This window comes from Bos javanicus, chromosome 14 (assembly GCF_032452875.1).
Source record: "Bos javanicus breed banteng chromosome 14, ARS-OSU_banteng_1.0, whole genome shotgun sequence".
In the NCBI taxonomy this organism is placed as follows: Eukaryota; Metazoa; Chordata; class Mammalia; order Artiodactyla; family Bovidae; genus Bos; species Bos javanicus.
This window is the reverse complement of record NC_083881.1, coordinates 28,226,744-28,253,286: the sequence shown is the minus strand read 5'-3', so window position 1 is coordinate 28,253,286 and position 26,543 is coordinate 28,226,744. Positions and strand designations below refer to the sequence as shown.

The 26,543-nt window shown below is 39.1% G+C and overlaps 1 protein-coding gene across 2 annotated transcripts in view; it reads left to right on the top strand.

Moving 5' to 3' along the window:
* The window catches only part of TTPA (alpha tocopherol transfer protein), a 30,193-nt gene extending 7,221 nt beyond the window's left edge, over window positions 1-22,972 (top strand). The window contains exons 2-5 of one of the 2 annotated variants that reach the window (XM_061438838.1): window positions 10,622-10,775; window positions 13,923-14,116; window positions 16,632-16,742; window positions 20,956-22,972. In XM_061438838.1, the coding sequence (XP_061294822.1) occupies window positions 10,622-10,775; window positions 13,923-14,116; window positions 16,632-16,742; window positions 20,956-21,144 (648 nt within the window). In that variant the 3' untranslated portion in view covers window positions 21,145-22,972. The remainder of the gene's footprint in view (window positions 1-10,621; window positions 10,776-13,922; window positions 14,117-16,631; window positions 16,743-20,955) is intronic. The other variant, XM_061438839.1, reaches the window with a different exon arrangement.
* Window positions 22,973-26,543: the final 3,571 nt, after the last annotated feature.

Sequence of the window (26,543 nt, the reverse complement as noted above, 5' to 3'; positions counted from 1 at the left end):
AAACGAAGATTATGGCATCTGGTCCCATCACTTCATGGGAAATAGATGGGGAAACAGGGGAAACAGTGTCAGATTTTATTTTTTAGGCTCTAAAATCACTGCAGATGGTGACTGCAGCCATGAAATTAAAAGATGCTTACTCCTTGGAAAGAAAGTTATGACCAACCTAGATAGCATATTCAAAAGCAGAGACATTACTTTGCCAACAAAGGTCCATCTAGTCAAGGCTATGGTTTTTCCTGTGGTCATGTATGGATGTGAGAGTTGGACTGTGAAGAAAGCTGAGCGCTGAAGAATTGATGCTTTTGAACTATGGTGTTGGAGAAGACTCTTGAGAGTCCCTTGGACTTCAAGGAGATCCAACCAGTCCATCCTAAGGGAGACCAGTCCTGGGTGTTCATTGGAAGGATTGATGCTGAAGCTGAAACTCCAATACTTTGGCCACCTCATGCCAAGAGTTGACTCATTAGAAAAGACTCTGATGCTGGGAGGGTTGGGGGCAGGAGGAGAAGGGGACGACAGAGGATGATATGGCTGGATGGCATCACCAAGTCAATGCACATGAGTCTGAGTGAACTCCAGGAGTTGGTGATGGACAGGGAGGCCTGGCGTGCTGCGATTCATGGGGTTGTAAAGAATCAGACGTGACTGAGTGACTGAACTGAACTGATGGTAGTTCTATTTCCAGTTTTCTAAGGAATCTCCACACTCTTCTCCATAGTGGCTGTACTAGTTTGCATTCCCAGCAATAGTGTAAGAGGGTTCCCTTTTCTCCACACCCTCTCCAGCATTTATTGCTTGTAGACTTTTTGATAGCAGTCATTCTGACCAGTGTGATATGGTACCTCATTCTGGTTTTGATTTGCATTTCTCTGATAATGAGTGATGTTGAGCATGTTTTCATGTGTTTGTTAGCCATCTGTATGTCTTTTTTGGAGAAATGTCTGTTTAGTTCTTTGGCCCATTTTTTTGATAGGATTGTTTATTTTTCTGTAATTGAGCTGCAGGAGCTGCTTGTATATTTTGGAGATTAATTCTTTGTCAGTTGCTTTGTTTGCTATTATTTTCTCCCATTCTGAAGGCTGTCTTTTCACCTTGCTTATAGTTTCTTTCATTGTGCAAAAGCTTTTAGGTTTAATTAGGTCCCATTTGTTGATTTTTGCTTTTATTTCCATTACTCTGGGTGGTGGGTCATAGGGGATTCTGCTGTGATTTATGTTGGAGAGTGTTTTGCCTATGCTTTCCTCTAGGAGCTTTATCGTTTCTGGTCTTACATTTAGATCTTTAATCCATTTTGAGTTTATTTTTGTGTATGGTGTTAGAAAGTGTTCTAGTTTCATTCTTTTACAAGTGGTTGACCAGTTTTCCCAGCACCACTTGTTAAAGAGATTGTCTTTTCTCCATTGTATATTCTTGCCTCTTTTGTCAAAGATAAGGTGTCCATAGGTGTATGGATTTATCTCTGGGCTTTCTATTTTGTTCCATTTGTTTTTTGTCTTTGTGCCTACTGTCTTGACTGTAGCTTTGTATTATAGTCTGAAGTCAGGCACGTTGATTCCTCCAGTTCCATTATTTTTTCTCAAGATGCTTTGGCTATTCGAGGTTTTTTGTATTTCCATACAAATTGTGAAATTATTAGTTCTAGTTCTCTGAAAAATACTGTTGGTAGCTTGATAGGGATTGCATTGAATCTATAGTTTGCTTTGGGTGGTATACTCATTTTCACTATATTGACTCTTCTGATCCATGAACACGGTGTATTTCTCCATCTATTTGTGTCATCTTTGATTTCTTTCACCAGTGTTTTATGGTTTTCTATATATAGGTCTTTTGTTTGTTTAGGTAGATTTATTCCTAAGTATTTTATTCTTTTAGTTGCAATGGTGAATGGAATTGTTTCCTTAATTTCTCTTTCTGTTTTCTCATTGTTAGTGTATAGGAATGCAAGGGATTTCTGTGTGTTGATTTTATATTTTGCAACTTTACTATATTCATTGATTAGCTCTAGTAATTTTCTGGTGGAGTCTTTAGGGTTTTCTATGTAGAGGATCATGTCATCTGCAAATAGTGAGAGTTTTATTTTTCTTTTCCAATTTGGATTCCTTTTATTTCTTTTTCTTCTCTGACTGCTGTGCCCCAAACTTCCAAAACTATGTTGAATAGTAGTGGTGAGAATGGGCACCCTTGTCTTGTTCCTGACTTTAGGGGAAATGCTTTCAATTTTTCACCATTCAGGATAATGTTTGCTGTGGGTTTATCATATAAGGCTTTTATTATGTTGAAGTATGTTCCTTATATTCCTGCTTTCTGGAAGGTTTTTTTTTTTTTTTTTTTTAAAGTGGATGTTGAATTTTGTCAAAGGCTTTCTCTACATCTATTGAGATAATCATATGATTTTTATTTTTCAATTTGTTAATGTGGTGTATCACATTGATTGATTTGTGGATATTAAAGAATCCTTGCATCCTTGTGATAAAGCCCACTTGGTCATGATACATGACCTTTTTAATATGTTGTTAGAATGTGTTTGCTTGAATTTTGTTAAGGATTTTTGCATCTATGTTCATCAATGATAATGGCCTGTAGTTTTCTTTTTTGGTTGCATCTTTGTCTGGTTTTGGTATTAGGGTAATGGTGGCTTCATAAAATGAGGTTGGCAGTTTACCTTCCTCTGCAATTTTCTGGAAGAGTTTAAGTAGTATAGGTGTTAGCTCTTCTCTAAACTTTTGGTAGAATTCAGCTGTGAAGCCATCTGGTGCTGGGCTTTTGTTTGCTGGAAGAGTTCTGATTACAGTTTTGATTTCTGTGCTTGTGATGGGTCTGTTAAGATTTTCCATTTCTTCCTGGTTCAGTTTTGGAAAGATACTTTTCTAAGAATTCATCCATTTCTTCCAAGTTGTCCATTTTTGGGGCGTATAGTTGCTGGTAGTAGTCTCTTATGATCCTTTCTATTTCTGTGTTGTCTGTTGTGATTTCTCCATTTTCTTTTTTGATTTTGTTAATTTGATTCTTCTCCCTTTTTTTCTTGATGAGTCTGGTTAATGGTTTGTCTATTTTATTTATCTTCTCAAAGAACCAGCTTTTAGCTTTGTTGATTTTTGCTGTGGTCTCCTTTGTTTATTTTTCATTTATTTCTGCCCTAACTTTTATGATATCTTTCCTTCTACTAACCCTGGTGTTCTTCTTTTCTTCCTTTTCCAGTTGCTTTAGGTGTAGAGTTAGGTTATTTATTTGATTTTTTTCTTGTTTCTTGAGGTAAGCTTGTATTGCTATGAACCTTCCCCTTAGCACTGCTTTTACTGAGTCCCATAGGTTTTGGGTTGTTGTGTTTTCATTTTAATTCATTTCCATGCATATTTTGATTTCTTTTGTGATTTGTTGGTTATTCAGATGCGTGTTGTTTAGCTTCCATATGCTTCTATTTTTAATAGTTCCTGCCACCCCCCACCCCCAGTAGTTTACATCTAATCTTACTGCATTGTGATCAGTAAAGATGCTTGGAATGATTTCAATTTTTTTGAATTTACCAAGGCTAGATTTATGGCCCAGGATGTGATCTATCCTGGAGAAGGTTCCGTGTGCACTTGAGAAAAAGGTGAAACTCATTGTTTTGGGGTGAAATGTCCTATAGATACCAATTAGGTCGAAGTGGTCCATTGTATCATTTAAAGTTTGTGTTTTCTTGCTTATTTTCTGTTTAGTTGATCTATCCATAGGTGTGAGTGGGGTATTAAAGTCTCCCGCTATTATTGTGTTACTGTTAATTTCCCCTTTCATACTTGTTAGCATTTGTCTTACATATTTCAGCGCTTCTGTGTTGGATGCATATATGTTTATAATTGTATCTTCTTCTTGGATTGATCCTTTGATCATTATGTAGTGTCCTCCTTTGTCTCTTTTCACAGCCTTTATTTCAAAGTCTATTTTATCTGATATGAGTATTGCTAGTTCTGCTTTCTTTTGGTCTCTATTTGAGTGAAATATCTTTTTTCCAGCCCTTCACTTTCAGTCTGTATGTGTCCCTTATTTTGAGGTGGATGTCTTATAGACAGCATATATAGGATCTTGTTTTTGTGTCCATTTAGCCAGTCTTTGTCTTTTAGTTGGAGCATTCAACCCATTTACATTTAAGGTAGTTATTGATAACTATGATCCTGTTGCCATTTACTTTGTTGTTTTGGGTTCGAGTTTATACACCTTTTCTGTGTTTCCTGTCTAGAGAAGATCCTTTAGTATTTGTTGAAGAGCTGGTTTGGTGGTGCTGAATTCTCTCAGCTTTTGCTTGTCTGTAAAGCTTTTGATTTCTCTTTCATATTTGAATGAGATCTTTGCTGGGTACAGTAATCTGGGTTGTAGGTTTTTCTCTTTCATCACTTTAAGTATGCCCTGCCATTCCCTTCTGCCCTGAAGAGTTTCTATTGAAAGATCAGCTGTTATCCTTATGGGAATCCCCATGTGTGTTATTTGTTGTTTTTCCCTTTCTGCTTTTGATATTTGTTCTTTGTGTTTGATCTTCATTAGTTTGATGAATATGTGTCTTGGGATGTTTCACCTTAGGTTTATCCTGTTTGGGACTCTCTGGGTTTCTTGGACTTGGGTGGCTATTTCCTTCCCCATTATAGGGAAGTTTTCAACTATTATCTCCTCAAGTATTTTCTCATGGCCTTTCTTTTTGTCTTCTTCTTCTGGGACTCCTATGATTCGAATGTTGGGGGGTTTGACATTGTCCCAGAGGTCTCTGAGGTTGTCCTGATTTCTTTTAAATCTTTTTTTCCTCTCTGCTTCATTTATTTCCACCTTTATATCTTCCACCTCACTTATCCTATCTTCTACCTCAGTTATTCTACTGTTGGTTCCCTCCAGAGTGTTTTTGATCTCAGTTATTGCATTATTCACTATATATTGACTCTTTTTTATTTCTTCTAGGTCCTTGTTAAACTGTTCTTGCATCTTCTCAATCCTTGTCTCCAGACTATTTATCTGTAACTCCATTTTGTTTTCAAGATTTTGGATCATTTTTACTATCATTATTCTGAATTCTTTTTCAGGTAGACTCCCTATCTCTTCCTCTTTTCTTTGGTTTGGTGGGCGTTTATCATGTTCCTTTACCTGCTGAATTTTTCTCTGCCTTTTCATCTTGTTTGGATTTCTGTGTTTGGGGTGGCCTTTCTGTATGCTGGAAGTTTGTGGTTCCTCTTTATTGTGAAGGTTCCTCCCTGTGGGTGGGGTTGGACAAGTGGTTTGTCAAGGTTTCCTGGTAGGAATTTTGCATCAGTGTTCTGGTGGATGGAGCTGGATCTCTTCTCTCTGGAGTGCAATGAAGTGTCCAGTAGTGAGTTTTGAGGTGTCTATGGGTTTGGTGTGACTTTGGGCAGCCTGTATATTAATGCTAAGGGCTATGTTCCTGTGTTGCTGGAGAACTAGTGTGGTATGTCTTGCTCTGGAACTTGTTGGCTCTTGGGTAGAGCTTGGTTTCAATGTAGGTATGGAGGCTTTTGGATCAGCTCTTGTCGATTAATGTTCCCTGGAGTCAGGAGTTTTCTGGTGTTCTCAAGTTTTGGATTTAAGCCTCCTGCCTCTGGTTCAGTCTTATTTTTACAGTAGCCTCAAGACTTCTCCATCCATACAGCACCAATGATAAAACATCTAGGTTAATGGAGAAAAGATTGTCCACAGTGAGGGACACCCAGAGAGGGTCACAGAGTTACATGGAGAAGAGAAGAGGGAGGAGGGAGATAGATGTGACCAGGAGGAGAAGAAGTGGAGTCAAAAGGGGAGAGAGCAAGCTAGCCAGTAATAATTTCCTTATGTGCTCTCCACAGTCTGGATCCCTCAGAGATGTTCACAGAGTTATACAGAGAAAAGAAGAGGGTGGAAGGAGACATAGGTGGCCAGGAGGATAAAAAGGGGAATCCAAAGGAGAGAGACAGATCCAGCCAGTAATCAGTTCCCTAAGTGTTCTCCACAGCCTGGAATACCCAAAGAGATTCACAGAGTTAGGTAGAGAAGAGAAGCGGAAGGGAGGAGATAGAGGCGATTTGGGGGCAAAAACGGAGAGTCAAAAGGGGGAGAGGGCAATCAGGCCAGTAATCACACTCCAAAGTAAAAATGGGTACTGAAGATTTGATTCTTAAAGGTTCAAAATTGATAACAAATACCAAAAAGCAAAAATTAAAAATCTAGAGTAGAGGTTAAAGTCTCAAAAATACAATATTAAAAAAAAATCACAAAAATTATAAAAAATATATATGAAATTTGCTTTAAAATGAAAATTAAAGGAGTAATGAAAGACTTAAAAATATAAAAAGTTTAAAAAATGATAATAGTAAAATATATCTAGGAATTTTTCTGGTGCTGTTGCCAGCAGTGTGGGATCAGTTCAGTTTCAGATAGTTCCTTGTTCCAGCTTATACTTCTTCTTGAGGTCTATATGCCCCTTCCAATGTAGTCTGTGCTAACTATACGGTTTTAGTCTGTCACACCTGTCCCTTCTGAAGTGGTTCTCTCTGTTTATTTTGGCTTCTGTTAGCAAATCTCTTCAATGTCTAATTTCCACCCTGACACAAGGGGACGAAGGTGGTCACTTATTTAGGCTCACTTGTTCAGTTGTGCTGTGGGGAGGGAGGAACACTGCAAATATCACTGGTGTGTGTGGAGAGTGCTTGCAGTGTCTGGGCCACACTGGGTTTGCGCCCACTCCCAGTGTGGGCTTTCCCTGTCTGTACTGCTCAGGCTCCAGGTTGCTCTGCAAGGGAATTGTCTAAAGTGGGCTCTGGGTTGCGTGTACTTCCCAGGTCTAAGCTGCTCAGGTTCAGATTCTTGGGTACTCCATAAAGGCACAGACTCAGTCGGGCCTGGGTTTTGTGCCCTTCCCAGGTTCGAGCAGCTCAGGTGACCAGGTGCTTGGTGAGCGTACGCTCCCCAGGTGGGCGGTGCATCTTGTCACCTCCCCCGTGCCAACCGCTCGGTTTCCTGAGTATGCAGCGGGAGTGCCGTCTCAGGTGTGCCATATGTCTCCTCTGGGGAGCTGATCTCTGGCTGTGACCCTCCTGGCAGATGTCCACCGTCCGGGAGCCCAGGAAGACTTGGTTAGCAACTTGGGAGCCTGCTCACAGTTTGCTAGAGGATGCCATCTCTGGGGCCGAGATCGCCCCTTGCCTTCTGGCTCTGGCTGTCGCTTGCCTGCCTCTCTGCCTTCCAGCGAGGATGGGCCAGTCCGCAGCCGGCTAGCTCTCCTCTGGTATTCGTTCAGTCCTTTGTTCTGTGAGTGAGCCCAGCAGTGCCTTAGGTTAGAGCTTTTTTCGGGAAGCTTCTCTCTCTCTCTCTTTCTTTTTCTCTCTCTCTGGCTATCCCACAGTTTGGATTGCTATCGCAGTTAGCTCCCTCAGATTGTCCTCAGGGCATTCAGACCCGGTCCTTACTCTAAGCAATGCAGCCCGTGCCTCCCTGTCCAGCCCCCACTTGCTGGTGGCTGACGCGAGCATCTGGGCTACTTCTACTCTGGGAGTTGTGGTTAGGTGTGTAATCTGTGGGTTTTATTTATTTATTTTCTCCTCCCAGTTATGTTTCCCTCTGAAATTCCAAAACTCCCCACAGACCCGCCAGTGAGAGGGTTTCCTGGTGTTTGGAAACTTCTTCTCTTTCATGACTCCCTCCCCGGGATGGGTCTCTGTCCCTAATTCTTTTGTCTCTCTTTTTATCTTTTATATTTTGTCCTACCTCCTTTCAAAGATAATGGGCTGCCTTTCTGGGTGCCTGGTGTCCTCCGCCAGCATTCAGAAGTTGTTTTGTGGAATTTACTCAGTATTCAAATGATCTTTCAACGAATTTGTGGGGGAGAAAGTGGTCTCCCAGTCCTATTCCTCTGCCGTCTTAGGGCCGCCCCCTAAATACAGCTTCTTTTGTAAAGTTTACCTTACAAGAGTCAGTTTCAGTCTCCACTCTGCTCCTGATAGTTACTGCCCTCCCATTAATGTGTAATTTCTTCAAACTTGGACATGAGTCTGAGTGAACTCTGGGAGTTGGTGATGGACAGGGAAGCCTGGCGTGCTGCAATTCATGGGGTCGCAAAGAGTCAGACACGACTGAGCGACTGAACTGAACTGAACCCACAAAATGGGGTAACCATAGTTACCTCTCAGAATGGTCATGAGCAAGAATTGAAATGATGCTATTAAATGCTAGAAAAGTGGCACAAAGATGGTTGTAACTTTATTTGAAAGTATGTACTCTGTTATGAAGCATGGTTAAGATAAGCTGTAACTTTTTATACTTATTTATTGCTAATGGTGGTACAAAACAGGCACATTTGGGGAATAAATATTCACTTGCAGCTGGGTTTTTTTTTTTTTGTTGCTGTAGACTTTATGTGCTTTGTTGGATAATTGCTGAGTAGCAGTTTACATAATTTTATGTAATTTATTTATGTAAGCTGGACCTTTGAATTTATCAGTGAAAAGGTAATAATCAAAGATCCAGGTGTAGAGCTGTCAGTTTGCAAAAATTAAGTGTCAAAAGGATGAGGGTGATTTGTACATCTTCCAACACATCTGGTTTAATCATATATTTATTTATTCTTTCACTCAATACATGTACCTATTTCCTGAGTGCCCAGCATTCTGCAGAGATCAATGAGCTGAAGAACCCACCTCTCTTACTTAAAAGATCCCTTTTAATAAAGCTATATTTTTTTTATTATTCCATGGGAAAATAAACATCTCTTTTAAAAAAAGTATTACTTTATTTTTGGCTTTGCTGCATCTTTGTTGCTACATGTGGGCTTTCTCTAGTTGTTGTAGGTGAGGCCTACTCTTCTTTGTGGGGCATGGGCTTCTCTTCGAGGTGCTTTCTCTTGTGGAGCATGGGCTCTGGTGCACGGGCTTCAGTATTTGCAGCACGAGGGCTCAGTAGTTGTGGCTCTTGGGCTTAGTTGCTCCACAGCATGCAGAATCTCCCCAGACCAGGGATCGAACCTGTGTCCCCTGCATTGGCAGGTGGATTCCTATCCACTGCGCCACCAGGGAAGTTCAAATTGTTATTTCTTTATTGGAGCTCCTACAGTGCTTCTGGTGTTTTGCTTGAGTCAAAGTTTAAAGAACTGTTTTTACATCCGAGGGAAGTATCAAAAAAGTGATGAGCATTGAAGATGCTATTAACACTTATTCCCATGCCCACTAAGACAGGAGGAGGAAGAGAAATTCATCTGGTGCATAGAATGAATGCATTAGGACCTACAATGTGTCTTTTGTTCTTGCTGCATTTGGAAACTTCTTTTTAGGTCACCAATTATTTCTTTGTTGGCAAATTTACTGACTTTTTTCCTTTCTAACCTCTCTGTTGCATTTAATTCTTAGTAACATTAAGGCAAGTTTATTAAATACAAACTTGACAGAGTGAGAGAAAGAAAGAGGGAAACAGAGAAGCACAGCAAAACAGATGCTGTTTCCCTCCCGTCTGTGCATCATGACACCAGTTCTCCTGTGGTGCAACCAGATTCTCTTTTCCTCCAGCCATTCCCAGCCATTTACATCCCCCCAAGGCTTGGTTTTTTAAACTTGTAGGTTCTCCTTCAGATCATTGCTACTTTGTGAATACAGTTATCATGTTTATTCCAATGACTCAAAAGCAAAATTTGTCCTGTCTTATGATCTGAACTTTGATTCTACATTGCTAATAGATCTCTTTAAACTCAAAACAAATATATTGTCATTTTAGAAAAACTGAAAATCATAAAGAGATCTATTGAAATATAGTACATTTTAAAAGTGTAATTTGAGGTAAATATTCTCTACCATGGACATCCCAGGTGGCAGTAGTGGTAAAAACACCCTGTCCCTGCCACCCCTACCACAATGAAAGAGACAGATGCAGCAGACTCTGGTTTGATCCCTGGGTCAGGAAGATTCCCTGGAGGTGCAAATGGCAACCCACTCCTTGCCTAGGAAATCCCATGGACAGAAGAGCCTGGCAGGCTACAGTCCATGGGGTTGCAAAGAGTTGGGCATGACTAAAGTGACTTAGCACGCACGTGGTATCTGGATCCCAAAAAGCAAAAAAAGAGGCTTCTTACCCTAGCACAGTGTCACTTCTGTCAAAGGGAGATGAGAGGCCAGCTCAGCTTCGAGAGGAAGGAATCACTGGACTCCACCACCTGGTGGAATTGGGACATATGTACACTGGATGGAGGGCATTTTAAAATATTTATTTATTTATTTTTGACTGTACCATGCAGCTTGTGAGATCAGTTCCCTACCAGGGTTCAAACCCTAGCCCCCTGCACTGGAAGCAGGGAGTCTTAACCAGTGGACCACCAGGGAAGTCCCCGAAGGAAGGCATTGTTGACAGCTGTCATTGGGAGTCTCTTTACTATAGGAGACAAATAAAAATTCCTCTCCTTTGAGTTTGTGACTAATTCCTATCACCCAATATCTTGGATGAAGAGTGCTTTTAGTTTTTGCAGCTAAATAGATACCCCAGGTTAAAATCCTATCATAATGGATTTTGTGATCTAGAGTTCTGTTAGCTTGGCAAGGGCCCTACATGATGCCAAGACTTTTCCATCACTCTTATAAAAGGCTTACCAGGTGTGCTATCTGTAAACAATTTTTATTTTATTTTTTAGTTACTGAAAAATTACTTTAAGTGGAGAGCAGAATGTCCAGAAATAAGTGCAGATCTCCACCCTAGAAGCATCCTTGGCCTCCTGAAGTCAGGCTACGTCGGTGTCCTGAGAGCCCGAGACCCCACCGGCAGCAAAGTTCTGATTTATAGAATTGGTAAGTCACACACTTCTCCTCTTTTCTATTTTTCTTGACTGCCATATCAGAAGCTTCCATGAGTTTATATTTAAGAGTTTAGCTTTTTAACTTTTAACTTGGGTTTTGTTGTTGTTGCTTAGTCACTAGGTCATTAAGTCATTAAGCAGGGCTCTCTTGGTGGCTCAGTGGTAAAGAATCTGCCTGCTAATTCAGGAGACAGGGTTTTGATCCCTGGTCTGGGAAGATTCTACATGCCTTGGAGCAACTGAGTCCATGTGCCACAACTACTGAACCTGTGCTCCTAAGCCCGGGAGATGCAACTACTGAGCTTAAGTGGTGTCCCAGTTACTGAATCCCGAAGGTTCTAGAGCCTGTGCTCAGCAACAAGAGAAGCCACCATAGCGAGAAGCCCACACAACACAACTACAGAGCAGCCCCTGCTCACCACAAGTACAGAAAAGCCCAAGCAGCAACAAAGACTCAGCATAGCCAAATAAATAAATAAACAAAGCTGTAAAAAACAAAGAGCAATCCCATTGTGCCTTCCTAGGAATACCTCTGATTATTGCTTCTGTTTCTTTGTCTTCATAATTTTCCATGCTATTATACACTACCCATTAACATCTAAATCTGTTAGGGTCAGCCAAAATTCCCTCCTCAATCCCATGAGACCGTTTGGCCTCCAACCCAGCCACCTCCCCACACTTCCCATTCTCAGCCACACTTTTTAAGTTAGTCATGTTCACTACTCACATTTTCTCATAGCTCCTCTCAACATCCCCTGGACTAGTTCCACTCCCATCTTTCTGCTGAAATGACCTGAGCAAATCATCAGTGATCATCTTTTCACAGCAAACCTCTTCCTCTCTGATACCACAGTCTCCTGGTGTTTTCTCCCAACTTAACTGACTATTCTTAGTCTCCTTCACTGGCACTACATATTCTACTTCAAATTCTGAAATTCTTTTAGACATTGGCCCCAGCTTCCTCTTCTTAGCTATATATCTCTGTACTACAACAGAGAGAACCGTTAAGTCCACAATAATCACTGCCATAGGCCTAGATATAACCACAAAATCCCTGAGATTTGTATCTTCAGCCCATCCTCTCTTTGTTTCTCAAAGCTCCAGACAACCAGTTCCCTGTCTCAACTGTACCCGCCTGGACATTTCACCAGCACAATTTTAATGTGTTCAAAACTACCTATAATCTTTCCTTCCCCAAACACAACAAATGGTACCACCATTCTACCCGATTGTCCAAGCCAGAAACTTTGGTATTTTTAGAATTTTACCTTTCTTTAGTCATAAATCTTTTCCCTCCCTTCATCTTGTTAGGTATTGCATGAAACTTTTAATCTGAAGATTTGCATCTTTTTCCAGCTTTGGAAGAATTTTCCTTTCCCCTCTGTTGCCTATTATCTGTGTTTTTTGTCTTCCAGAACTCTGATGAGTTGGATTTTGAAACTTCTGTATCTAGCTGCCCATCTCGTACCTTTTTATTCATACATATTGACTTCTGGCTCTCCTATGCTAAAACTGAGAGAATTCCTCAGCTCGATATTCCAGACCTTTATTCACTTGTTGGCTGTGTGTTTTCTGACATTTGTCCTATTAACAGAGATTTGCTCAAATTGTCATTTTATTTCTAAGAACTCAATTGATTCTTTTTCATAATAGCCTCTTCTAATAGTAATAGCCTAGGGCTTCCCTGGTGGCTCTGACAGTAAAGAATCTGCCTGCAATGCAAGAGAGCCAAGTATGATCCCTGGGTCGGGAAGATCCCCTAGAGGAGGGCATGGCAACCCACTCCAGTATTCTTGCCTGGAGAATCCCATGGACAGAGGAGCCTGGCGGGCTACAGTCCATGGGGTCGCAGAGTCGGACATGACTGAGTGACTAACACACACACAATAATAGCCTACAGTATCTTTATTTTTCCCCACTGAAACTATTTTGTTTCCTTTACCTTTTCTTGTTTTATTAGCTGTCTCCTTCTATTGTAATGCCTTTGTCTATTGAGTTGGATCCTTTCTTCTTTTGTGTGTCAGTATTTTTAAAAATGTTATAATTCGTAGTGGTTGCATATCTTTTTAATAGATCGCCTGCTTGCCTATCCATTACTGTCACTTTTGCCCACCATGGCCTCCCCCAGGACTAGTGGGGGAGGGGAGAGGATAAGAATTCAGCAACTCCTTAGCACAGGTATTCCTTGTTTTTCCTGGGTGGCTACCCTAGTGCTTCTTGACTTGACTTTCCAAGACCACACTCACTGTTCTAGCCTGTGTGGACATGACCGCTACACGCTGCTCATCATGGAGGGGTGTCAGAGAGAATCTACCTGCCTGTCTCACGCATTTCCCTTAGCAACAACCTCTGTGGTTACCATAGGACCCTGGCTACTCTTGGTAATCCAGAGCCTTGCTTTTCCCATTTTCAATACCTTTGAATGTGGAGCATATCCAGAGGCATTCCCACCTTCAGCCACAGCTCCGTCCTGCATATTTTGTGCTGTAGTTTCATCTGGCCATCAGACACAGCCTGCATTCATTCTTTTATTTTCCCCATGCCCTTAGGAATCTGTTCTTCTTCTTCTTTTTTTAATGTGGACAAGGAGACACATGTGTGATCCCTGGGTCAGGAAGAGCTCCTGGTGAAGGGAACGGCAACCCTCTCCAATATTCTTGCCTGGAGAATCTCATGGACAGAGGCGCCTGGTGGACTATAGTCCATGGGGGTCACAAAAAAGTAGGACACAACTGAGTGACTAACACTTTCACTTTTTTTTTAAAAACGTCTTTATTGAATTTGTTACAATATGGTTTCTGTTTTATGTTTTGGCTTTTGGACCCCAACGCATGTGGGATCTTAGCTCCCAGGGATTGAACCCTCCCCTGCTACACTGGAAGGCAAAGTCCTAACCACTGGACCACCAGGGAAGTTGAAAGAATCTGTTTTTTACTAGCGATTTGAGGGAGGGAGGGAAAAGCAGGCTCATGTTCTTGGACCACCAATTTGATCTGTTATTCTATTCATGATCTTCGTATATGTACTATTTCTATTGATCTTGAAATCTAAAAAGAATCCATTTCCTTCTGTAAATCTTTCTGATCCTTTATTCTTCACACAGTACTGAGATATAAGTTTTTACATTTTTTTTTTTCAGCGCACTGGGACCCAAAAGTTTTCACAGCTTATGATGCATTTCGTGTGAGTCTCATCACGTCGGAGCTTATTGTCCAGGAGGTAGAGACACAGCGAAATGGAATCAAGGCTGTCTTTGATTTGGAAGGCTGGCAGTTTGCTCATGCCTTTCAAATTACCCCCTCTGTAGCCAAGAAGATTGCTGCTGTTCTCACAGTAAGTGTGTAGTCTATTCAGGATTGTTTTCGTTCCATCGCTCACTCGTGTGACCTCATGAACTGCAAGCACACCAGGCTTTCCTGTTTTCACTGTCTCCTGGAGTTTGCTCAAACTCATGTCCATTGAGTCGGTGATGCCGTCCAACCATCCCATCCTCTGTCATCCCCTTCTCCTCCTGCCTTCAATCTTTCCCAGCATCAGAGTCTTTTCCAACGAGTCAGCTCTTCACATCAGGTGGATAAAATATTGGAGTTCCAACTTCAGCATCGGGTTGATTTCCTTTAGGATTGACTGGTTTGATCTCCTTGCTGTCCAAGGTACTGTCTTCAGGATAATGCTTCCAAATATTAAATATAAATTTAGTTGTGTGTTAAAGAGAAGGGATAGTATATTTATTGGGCTTCCTTGGTACCTCAGCTGGTAAGGAATCTGCTTGCAATGGAGGAGACCCTTGTTTGACTCCTGGGTCAGAAAGATCCCTGAAGAAGGGATAGGCTACCCACTCCAGTATTCTTGAGCTTCACTGGTGGCTCAGACAATAATGCAGGAGACCTGGGTTTGATCCCTGGGTTGGCAAGATCTCCTGGAGGAGGGCATGGCAATCCACTCCATTTATTGGGCTTCCCAGGTGATGCTAGTGGTAAAGTCTCTTTCTGCCAAGAGACTCGGGTTCAATTCCTGCATCAGGAAGATCCCCTGGAGTAGGAAGTGGTTCCCTACTCCAATATTCTTACCTGGGAAATCCCATGGATGGAGGAACCTGGTGACCTATAGTCCATGGGCTGCAAAGAGTCAGACAAGACTGAGTGACTGAGCACAATCACACACATAAGTACATTTATTAGAAAATTAAATAAAATTTTAGAAGAGATACATAGAATTCAATAATGGTAAGAGGAAGTAAAATTATTATTTCAAAAAGAAAGAATGTTGCAACAAACTGAAAATATGTTCAAAATTTCAAACCACAGAATTCATACATTTAAACAAGAATGTGATGACTTTATCTGTCATTAAAATTTTGTTCCTAAATTAAAAATTGACTCAAAAAATAATATTGATAACAATGATAATATACAACAAAGTGTCATATAGGTTTGGTTGGTATAGATTGAACAGTTCATTCCAGAAAATAAGTCTTAAAAATGGCCATCATCTTTGACCCAGTAATCCTACTGTGGAAATCTAGCCAAGGAATAATCTTAAATATAGCAAAGACTTTGTGTATAATAATGATGGTTTACTCTGTGCTGGATACTTTACTGAATGTTTTAAATGCATTACCGTTTAATGGCTACACCAAAAGCTTATGACATATGACTATTTTTTTCCATTTTACACATTATTTTACTATGTCAGAGAGGTGACATGCTGCTGCTACTGCTAAGTCACTTCAGTCGTGTCTGACTCTGTGTGACCCCATAGACGGCAGCTCACCAGGCTTCCCCGTCCCTGGGATTCTCCAGGCAAGAACACTGAAGTGGGTTGCCATTTCCTTCTCCAAAGCATGAAAGTGAAAAGTGAAAGGAAGTCACTCAGTCGTGTCCGACTCTTCACGACCCCATGGACTGCAGCCTACCAGGCTCCTCTGTCCATGGGATTTTCCAGGCAAGAGTACTGAAGTGGAGTGCCAGTGCCTTCTCCGAGAAGAAAATTAGAAACAGCTTATTTATCCAGAAATAGGAAAAGGGTTACTTGGACGATGATACAGCCACTTGACAGATTATAGCTTCAATATTTAAAACCCACTATGTTTACAAAAATTGTGTTATGTCTGTGAAACAAAACAGGGTGTAAATTATTTAGAGAGCATAATGGAAATTATGTTTAAAATAAAATTATTCATAGAAAGAACCTGAAAGGAAAAGTGACAATTTGGTAACACATCTCTAAAAGCTGTGTGTTGAAAAAAAAAAAAAGAAAAGAATTTTGCATAAAAGAACCTTGGCAGGAAAAAATTAACAACACATCTTTGGTTAGGGAAACTGCTGATAATGTTTTTCTTTCAATTCTTAACTTTGTAACCTTAGAAAAAAGCTGATATTACTTTGATATGAAAGACTTATACCTGTGTCAAAAGTTTAAAAGTGAAAAAAAAGTTTAAGTGTTTGTTTATTGTACTTTTTCTTTTGAAGGAAACTTTTATGAAAGTTTTTTTTCCTCAAAATAAAAATTTGAAGGGAAAAGTTAAATATAAATATACAAGCGACTCACTGATTTTTCAAAAGCACATTTATATGTGATTGGGGGAGACATGTTCTATGTCTTATTTATGAAATATGCATGTATTTCTTTAAATACTTTGCCTAAGTTACATGGTGAAAACTTTTCTTACTCTAGGGACAGCGAACTATAAATTAGGCTATTGTGTTGATGGCATAATTTTGAAAATTAAATCACACTTTAGGTATTGCTGTACATTTAGCAAGTGTTCAAAAAAGGGGTTTGTTGATAGGATCACATATTGATTTATGTTTTGTTATTAATAAGACATTTTCTTTATTTTCAAAAGGATTCCTTTCCATTAAAAGTTCGTGGTATCCATTTGATAAATGAGCCAATAATTTTCCATGCTGTCTTTTCCATGATTAAACCATTTCTGACTGAAAAAATTAAGGAACGGGTGAGTAAAACATTTTCAAATCACAATTCTTCTGTATTATATGTTCCACTCCTTTTAAAATTTAAGAATAGCTCTCTTATTACCACCCTTCCCCTGACACACACAGAGCATTATCCAAGTGTTTTGAATATTTAATAATCCAACTACTTTTATAAATAAAAATTTCTTTTTAATTAAAATCAAATACCAGATCTCCCATACATGGTTGGTGAGACTGCAAAATGATATATTCCCTATAGAGGGAAGTGTGGCCATAGTTATAAAAATTACAACCTTCACATTTCTGAGATTTTTTTCCAAAGATATACTCATGGGGCTTCCCTAGTGGCTCAGATGGTAAAGAATTCACAGGCTAATGCAACAGACACCGGTTTGATACCTGGGTCAGGAAGATCCCCTGGAGGAGGGCAGGGCAACACATTCCAGTATTCTTGCCTGGGAAATCCCATGGACAGAGGAGCCTGGTGGACTACAGTTCATGAGGTTGCAGAGTCAGACACTACTTAGCAATAAAACAACAACAAATAACTGCTCATAAACAAAATTATATATACAATTCATTGTAGCAAAAGATTGGAAACTATCAAGTGTATCATGAGGGAACTGGTTAAATAAGCTATGATACATCCACACAATGGAACACAGTACGACTTGCAGGATGTATTGGGAAGTGAAATAAGACCATGCAGAATAATGTTTATGTTATACTACCTTTTGTATAAAAAGGGAAGACATCAGAAACTATAGTTTTATTTGCATAAAAGTTATCCTCAAAAAGGATATACAACAACCAAATTGTTTACTCAGTATAGAACAGAAGCAAGTTATGGATGGAGTGGATGAGGTTAGGGTTGGGAGCAAGACACTGTCTTGCTGTCTTTTATCTTGTTTTGATTTCTAGCCATGTGAATGTATTATTTATGTAAATAATAAATGTACTTATATTAGACATGTGTAACTGAAAACCGCAGTACCCAAAGTGTGTGACTTAATGTCATGTTAGTTAAAGCAAAGAGATTTGATGTTTTATTACCTATCTTGTGGAGTCTTAGCTCAGGTGGTATCACTTGGAATTTTTCAAGTGTTCACAATAGAATCTGAGTTCCCCAAAAATGGCAACCATTCTTCTGCATGAATCTGTAAAGGATAATTTTTTTTTTGTTTAGCCATGCCACATGGCTTGTGGGATCTTAGTTCTCCCACAAGAGATCAAACCTGTGCCTTCTCCAGTGGAAGTTCAGAGTCTAACCACTGGATCTTTCCAAGGAATTCCTTTAAAGGATAATTTTTAGAGCATAATATTTAGACAAATGTTGGCAACATCTAATGCAAGGACACAAACAGGTTTTAAAGGCTTTGATGATTTAAATCTCAAAAATTACTTAAATATAAGTACTGATAATGTGAGTAATAACATATTTGGAATTTTAGAAAGTATATTCTTTCGGATTCTGAAAATGTATTATCTTGCATCTTCTCAGAAAATTATGACCATAGAGCTTCATTTGAGGTTTTCCAGTAGGTATTTCTGTCTGTCTTTAAGAGGAACCACCCCTATTCTTTCATTTTTATAAAAGTCAATTTTTTGTTCATTTTTTCCTCTCTTCAATATAGTTTGATAATAGCTGGCCATCTCTGTAGAACTCTGAAAGACATAAAAATAAGTATTTCTATTTTGAGTTATATTTTGGATCACAAAAACCCCAAGATATAGCAATAAATTGAACCTAATAAACAGGATAACATGAGCAAGAAAAGAAGAAAAATTTAAAATTGAGAAGTTAAGTGGAGCATTTCAGTGGAAGTTAATTGACATGAAACAGATTTGCCAAAATGAGGAGGGTGAGGAAGACCAAATCTTGCCACTTTCTCCCTTTAAATGTTTTGGCAATACTCTGTGAATGATCTTATTTCCTCTTTCTTGAAGTGATAGTAGAATTTTTGAATTAAACATTTCTGAAAAAATCAAGAATTGGGACTGTGAGGTTCCTGAGTACAAGAAACTTGTTTCATTCCTCTTTCAGTCTTTGTATCCTAGCACATGAAGTGAAAGTGGAAGTCTTAGTTGCTCAGTCATGTCCTACTCTTTGCGACCCCCCTGGACTGTAGCCCGCCAGGCCCTTCTGTCCATGAAATTTGCCAGGCAAGAACACTGGAGTGGAGAGCCATTCCCTTCTTGAGGGGAACTTCCTGATCCAGGGATCGAATCCAGGTTTCCCATATCGCAGGCAGATTCTTTACCATCTGAGCCACCAGGGAAGCCTCAACCCTAGCACATCAGTTCAGTTCAGTTCAGTCCAGTCGCTCAGTCCTGTCCAACTCTTTGCGACCCCCATGAATCGCAGCACGCCAGGCCTCTCTGTCCATCACAAACTCCCGGAGTTCACTCAGACTCACGTCCATCGAGTCAGTGATGCCATCCAGCCATCTCATCCTCTGTCGTCCCCTTCTCCTCCTGCCCCCAATCTCTCCCAGCATCAGAGTCTTTTCCAATGAGTCAGCTCTTCGCATGAGGTAGCCAAAGTACTGGAGTTTCAGCTTCAGCATCATTCCCTCCAAAGAAATCCCAGGGCTGATCTCCTTCAGAATGGACTGGTTGGATCTCCTTGCAGTCCAAGGGACTCTCAAGAGTCTTCTCCAACACCACAGTTCAAAAGCATCAGTTCTTCAGTGCTCAGCCTTCTTCACAGTCCAACTCTCACATCCATACATGACCACAGGAAAAACCATAGCCTTGACTAGACGGACCTTTGTTGGCAAAGTAATGTCAACCCTAGCACATAGCAGGTGCTTATTAGAAGACTGAATTTACACATGAACCCTAGCAGATAAGTAAAGGTTGTTTATATATTTGTAACAAGATGTGCTTTTAATCAAAGTTTCCAAGTCTTTAACTTCAGGACATTATATGATGAATTTATATAGTTTAAAATGTTTGAAAATTTAAGTTCTCAACCATCATAATTACTCTTAATTTATTAGCCAAAGACTATCTGTCAACTGTACCACATAAATTATTCCCCACATACCTAGTTGTGTGCTCAAATGTATGCTTTTGATAAGAACTAATAAAAAGAAATACACTTTTATCATCTACAGAACTATTTCAGGATATTCCACCTTTTGCTAAGAATCACCAATACATTAGTAGGGAACAGAAGGTATAAAATAATTTCCAAAAATTATTTATTATTTATTTCTGGCTGTGCCGGGCCTTTGTCGCTGCGCAGGCTTGTCTCTAGTTGCGGTGAGCAGGGGCTACTCTCTAGTTGTGGTGCATGGGCTTCTCACTGCAGTGGCTTCTCTTGCTGCAGAGCACAGGCTCTAGGGTGTGGGGGCTTCAGTAGTTGTGGCTCCTGGGCTCTGGAACACAGCTCAATAGTTGTGGCACATAGGGTTAGTTGCTCCTTGGCATGTGGCATCCTCGTGGACCAGAGATCAAACCCGTGTCTCCTGCATTGACAGGTAGATTCTTTACCACTGAGCCACCAGGGAAACCCCCTGATAAGAACTAATAAAAAGAAGTACACTTTAATCATCTACAGAACCATTCCAGGATATTCGATCTTTTGCTAAGAATCACCAATACATTAATAGGAAATAGAATGTATGAAATGATTTTATTTAGTTTTAAAAATCTACTTTTGAAAGAAAAAGTATCTTTTTATAAATTCTGAATAGTTATAAGGATGCAAATATAAGAAAATAGTAAGATGAGCAGCTTCATCAGCTGCTGCTGCTGCTGCTAAGTCGCTTCAGTTGTGTCTGACTCTGTGCGACCCCATAGACAGCAGCCCACCAGGCTCCCCCGTCCCTGGGATTCTCCAGGCAAGAACACTGAAGTGGGTTGCCGTTTCCTTCTCCAATGCATGAACCTGAAAAGTGAAAGTGAAGTCGCTCAGTTCTGTCCGACTCTGAGCGACCCCATGGACTGCAGCCTACCAGGCTCCTCCGTCCATGGGATTTTCCAGGCAGAAGTACTGGAGTGGGGTGCCATTGCCTTTTCCGTCTAAACATAAGTAAAATTATTGGCTTCATAAGCAGAGGGACAAATGATGCAGATACTACATCATTTGTCCCGACATACTACATGTTCTTCTGTCTTAGATGTGATGAGAATACCTCGTTTTATGATGTTGAGTTTCTGCTGGAAATGCCTCTGCTATACTGGGAGGCAGAGGGCATATCTTCTAAAACATTTTGTCTGTTTCAGATTCATATGCATGGGGACAACTACAAGCAAAGCTTACTCCAGTATTTCCCAGACATTCTTCCACTGGAATACGGTGGTGAAGAGTACTCCATAGAGGACATCTGTCAGGAGTGGACAAATTTTATAATGAAGTCGGAAAATTATCTCAGCAGCATTTCACAGACGGTTAAAGGAGAAGAAGTTACTTGATGTGAAAGGTTTCCTGATTAAAAATTCATGACTGAGATCCTATCTGGTTATATGAATGAAAGGAAGGGAATCTTTAAATTAATGCTTTTCTGATTTTTTTTTTTTTTAATGTAAAAATCTTTTAACTTGAGCAACGTGGGTATTTGGGAAACTTCTTTACTTTTTAAGTATCTTTTCTTTACCTTAGAAGTAATTAAATGTTAGTATACCTTAAAAGCATAGAAGAGGTTCCTTTTTTGGCATTTGAAAGAAAGTTATCTCTGAAGTACCGTCATGTGTACATTTGTGTTTACAGTTTTATTTTTAAAAACTTTTCTGGTTATATAGGTTTAATTATAAATGAATACATAGTCCACTGAAGAGAAATATTAGCACAAATCAACTGACTATAAAAATCTATTCACACTTTTTTAGGTGTGTCAGATGAGACTATAATTCAGATTGAAGTCTGAGTACAGTTTTACATAGTTATTTCCACGGGCCACCAAGCTAGTTCACCTCAGGGAAATTCTATTTAGCATATCTGCACAATAGAAACTTTTGAATGAAGTCCATATGCAATAAACTATTATACGCTGCATCAGGTCTCTAGGAAATTATTCATGTTGATACAATTAACTCCATAGAAATTCAGAGATGGAATAATATTTGGTTGCCATATACATGGACTCTATTTTTAACTAAACAGTAACATGATTACACAAGGGGAAGGAAATGTTTACATTGTAAAATCAGTCAGTTACATCTGGAACTTTTCAGACTATGCATGAAATAATTTAGGTTTTACTATATTATCAGAACATTCTAGCCAAATCCTACAATTCATATTCACTTAAAAAAATCAGTAGTTAAAATGTGCTGTTTGTACTGTAGCTATGTTAATGCATATTTCATTTATTGAGAAAGATATGTCAATATAACTTTCAATTTATGACAATTTTTACAGTATAATTTTGAATTTTATTTTAAACCTAATGAAAGAACACAGGATACAAAATTTGTTAAACATGTTTTAGCTTAGTTGGGTTTCAACATTAATCATACAATATTAGCTTTGTGAAAGACTATGTAAAGGCTGTTTTTCTTTATAAGAAAATTATTCTAATCAGATGAGTTGGTACTTATGATTCTTTGTACATACATCTGTAAAAAATCAAATGATTATGAATGTTCTTTAGAGAACGTCTTTGTGATTTAGCATTGGGAAGCTAACTGTACATTATAATTTTTGTTAAAAAAATTAGATCATGCTTGTTTTCTAAAAAATGATAAAACCTTTATAAAATCATAAATTTAAAACTGTTTAATTAAAAATAACAGCAGAATAAAAACACTTAAAAAGTGTAAATAACAGCAACAACAAAAAGCTCTAGTTTACCCAACTTTTATTCTTACATGGTTTACATCACAAAGTTCCACTTCATTCACATTTTGGGAACTTAAACCACTTTCTTCTGACTCTATAAAGGAATGATTACTTTAGCACAATAGATAGTATTTTTAAATGTCTTTTAAATATTATTCATGGGTGATGTTATTAACAGTAAATAGAATTAAAGTAAGTCAATCAACAGAAGTACATTTCATGATAGGATTTTGAATTTTTTATGGAATGCAGTGATTCACTGAGGAACATTACAACAATGTAAAATAAACAAGCAGTTTTATAAGGTGGCACGATAAATCACTATTGAATTGTCTCTATTACTTTACAGTAATTGCACCAGAAGTGCCTTTTAAAAGACTAACATGTGCTCATTGTTACTGAACTGCAAGATAATGTTTGTTCGAATATTGTTCAAAACAAAATAAAGATTTTTCACTTAAACTATAGCTGTTGGTTGTCCATTTTTAAATAAGAATACTAGGTATTCTTTTTCAAAAACTGCTTTTCCTTACAGAAAAGCTTAAGAAAAAAGTATCATCCATCTAGTTGTCCTCAATTTCAATTGCAGACTGGTTCCCCCACTTCCACCACCGCTGCTCAGTTCAATACCACTTTCCCCGGTGTTGTTATGCTTAAAGGGACCACAGATTAATTTCATAAAATTAAGCCATGCATACTTTCAAAAGTTAAAACTTAAGTGATAAAAGCCAGAGTATATCACTTCATCAGATAATTTGATTTGGAAACTATCAGCCCAGATCATGATTTCAGATTATCAATATATTTCCCTTATGGAAATAACACAGAAGTCCTAGAGCAAGTAATAGTTTTGCTACCCACCTAAATCAAGCCAGCAGCTCACAAAACTGGTCAAACATACAAACCTCAAACTCAGCAAACTAGTAAGGTGATGTCTGAAATACTTTTGCTAAGTTGCTCAGGCTCCTCTGTCCATGGGATTCTCCAGGCAAGAATACTGTGGGTTGCCATTTCCTCCTCCAGGGGATCTTCCCAACCCAGGGAATCTTCCCAACCCAGGGATCAAACCTGCATCTCCTGCATTCCTAATTGATACAAACCTCCACTTAGAAAATAAATAAGACATAGAGATGTCATATATAACATTTTATTGTAATAAATTTGTATGGAGTCAGATGGTTACTAGATGTATTGTGGTGAACATTTCCTAAGGTATGCAAATATCAAATCACTTTGATCACACTTAACATACTCTTGTACATCAATTGTATTTCAAGAAATAAAGGCCTTTTCTTCTAACTCCAGGATCAGGGTCATCTATGAGTCTATTTTATCTTTCTTATTAGATTACTAGTACATATTTCTGTTCCTTCATATTTTAAATAATATTTTATGTTGGACACTGTGTTTAGCTGTAGAGTAACATCTGTAGGTAATATCTCAGATCAGCGACAGCTCTTCCTTTCCTTGATTTGTCAGGTATCACGAGAGCCTAGTAAATCCATCAGGTCTTGAGCTGGGTTGTAGATTTGAGGATTCAGGCTATCTCAGGTTCATTCCCATTCTTCATGATTGATCCACTTGGGTTTTATGGTGTCTTGGATGTTCTCCTTTTTCTTAACAATTCCTTCAACAGATGTTTTAGTGGTGGCAACTGTGTGTATGTGGGGGTGAAGTGGGGTCATTGCCATGACTTATTTCTCTTTATTTCCCCCTTTATCTCCTTCTTTCCCTTCACTGTCCTCTCTTGAAGGGACACTACCTGCTTGTCAAAGCAGCTGTTTTGTCCTCAGAAACAATACTTACCTGAAGTTGCCATCTCTGGCTCCTTCCTGACAGCCAGTACTAACCCTCTAAGAGGGCTTCCCAGGGGTAGGGCTTCAGCCATAAAGAACCCACCTGCCAATGCAGGAGCTGCAGGAGACACAGGTTCCATCCCTGGGTGGGGAAGATCCCCTGGAGGAGGAAATGGCAACTCGCTCCACTATTCTTGTCTGGAGAATCCTCATGGACAGAGGAGCCTGGCGGGCCATGTTCATAGGGCTGCACAGTCAGACACTACTGAGCTCCTGAGCACAGGCATACACAGCCTTCCAAGACCTAGCCTGTGCTCAGTATCCTGGCATTTCATGTTTGACATTTTCTTTCAGGGCTTGATTTTGCCTATGCTTTGTCTAAATTACTTGCTCCTCTTTCCTCCTTTTCAAAGAGGAAGGCTTGCATCCTCTGCTCTCAGCATCGGAGTCTTGCAGCAGTGGAGAAAACTTGCTGGAGTTTGCTACTTAGCAGTCTTTCTGTTAATTTGATGTTTGTGGTGCCCTCCATCTCCAAGTATTGTTAAAGGCGTATATCATGTGTAACTTTATTTTAAACTCCTTGTATATCTCATGGTTTTTCTTAAGATCTGTAGACAGATTCTGGCTTAGGCAGTTGACATAAGTCTCTGGACACCAGCATAACTTATCTGTTTTTTCTTATTGGTATAAAATTAACTCTGTTAATGTGCCATATGCCAAGCTGCTTCAGTCATGTCCATCTCTTAGTGACATTATGGATTGTAGCCCACCAGGCTCCTCTCTCCATGGGATTCTCCAGGCAAGAATAATGCATCGGGTTGCCATTTCCTCCTCCAGGGGATCATCTTGACCTAGGGATCGAACCTGCTCCTCCTCTCTTACAGCTCCTACATTGGCAGGTGGGTCCTTTACCATTAGCACCACCAACTCTGTTGATAACCAGCTCCAATTTATTAATTTTCATGCATTCTAAATATCAGTTAATTATACAATGTATTCATTCTTTTATTTATAATGATTTAAGTTGCACTTAATATTTCACTATTACAAGAGAATGCTACAAAGAACATACTTGTATATGTTTATTTATTCACACATGCAGGCATTTCTCTAGGGCAAATACTAAGTCTAAAAAACGCTGTGTTATACACTATGTGCACCTTCCCTTTTACCACATATTGCCTAATTGCTCCCAAAAACAGTTGTAATACTTTACAATTCTACCAGCAGTGTTGAGACTTCTTGTTTTTCTACACCCTTATTATCAAGGGTACACTTTTTTACACTTCTGTCATTCTGATGGATGTGACATACTATCTTGTTGTAATCTGCATTTCCCTGATGACTAGTGAACCTTTGTCTTTTCATATTATTTTCCTAGTTTTCTATTAGGTTGTTATTCTTTCTTGTTCATTTAGTTCTTTGTACATGCTAGAAATAAACATCTTTGAAATTCTGTATTTTGTAAATATATCTTCCAAATTTGTGCCTTATCTTCAATTCATTTAGTTAAACAGAAGTTTTAAAATTATAACATCATTTAATCTACCAATTTCTTCCACTAACATGTTTTTTAGAAATATGTTTTCTGAAATTCCATCAACGTCATGGACACACAGTCCTATATTTTCTCATCAAAGTATAACAGTTTGCCTTTTACGTTTGTATCTTTACTCACCTAGAGTTTATTTTTGTGTATAATGAGAGGTAATACTTTTTTTCCTATGTGGACAGACAATTGCTCACAACTTCATACTGGTACAGTTTCCTCATCTGTTCATCTGAGTTCAAAACAAGCCAAATATGTAAGGCCTTTCACAAACACATCCATTCAGCTTATCGCTCACCACGCCCTTCCAGAGCAGCATTATTATCTTAACAAAGCATACGACATATTGCATTCTCTCTTCTTGAAATACATTCTCTTCACAAATCCTGTTCTCTCTTTTCCTTACAAAACTCCAAACTTCTAAGACGAAAAAACAAGGCATTGCCCAATTAATCTTTGCATCCTCTATATTTGGCCTTGAGTTGATTATCAAATACTCTTCTATTCTGATTTTCACCCTTATAGGTGGGAACTCCCAGTATAAGCCATATCTTTATATTTTGGTTTTCACATAGAAAGAAAAAGCTTACCTTTCATCTACTAGCCCACCAAAACAAGTTCAGTGTTTCTAAATCTCTTTTCAAATTTGAAACAGAAACCTCAAAAAAACTTTTAGTGATTAGGAACC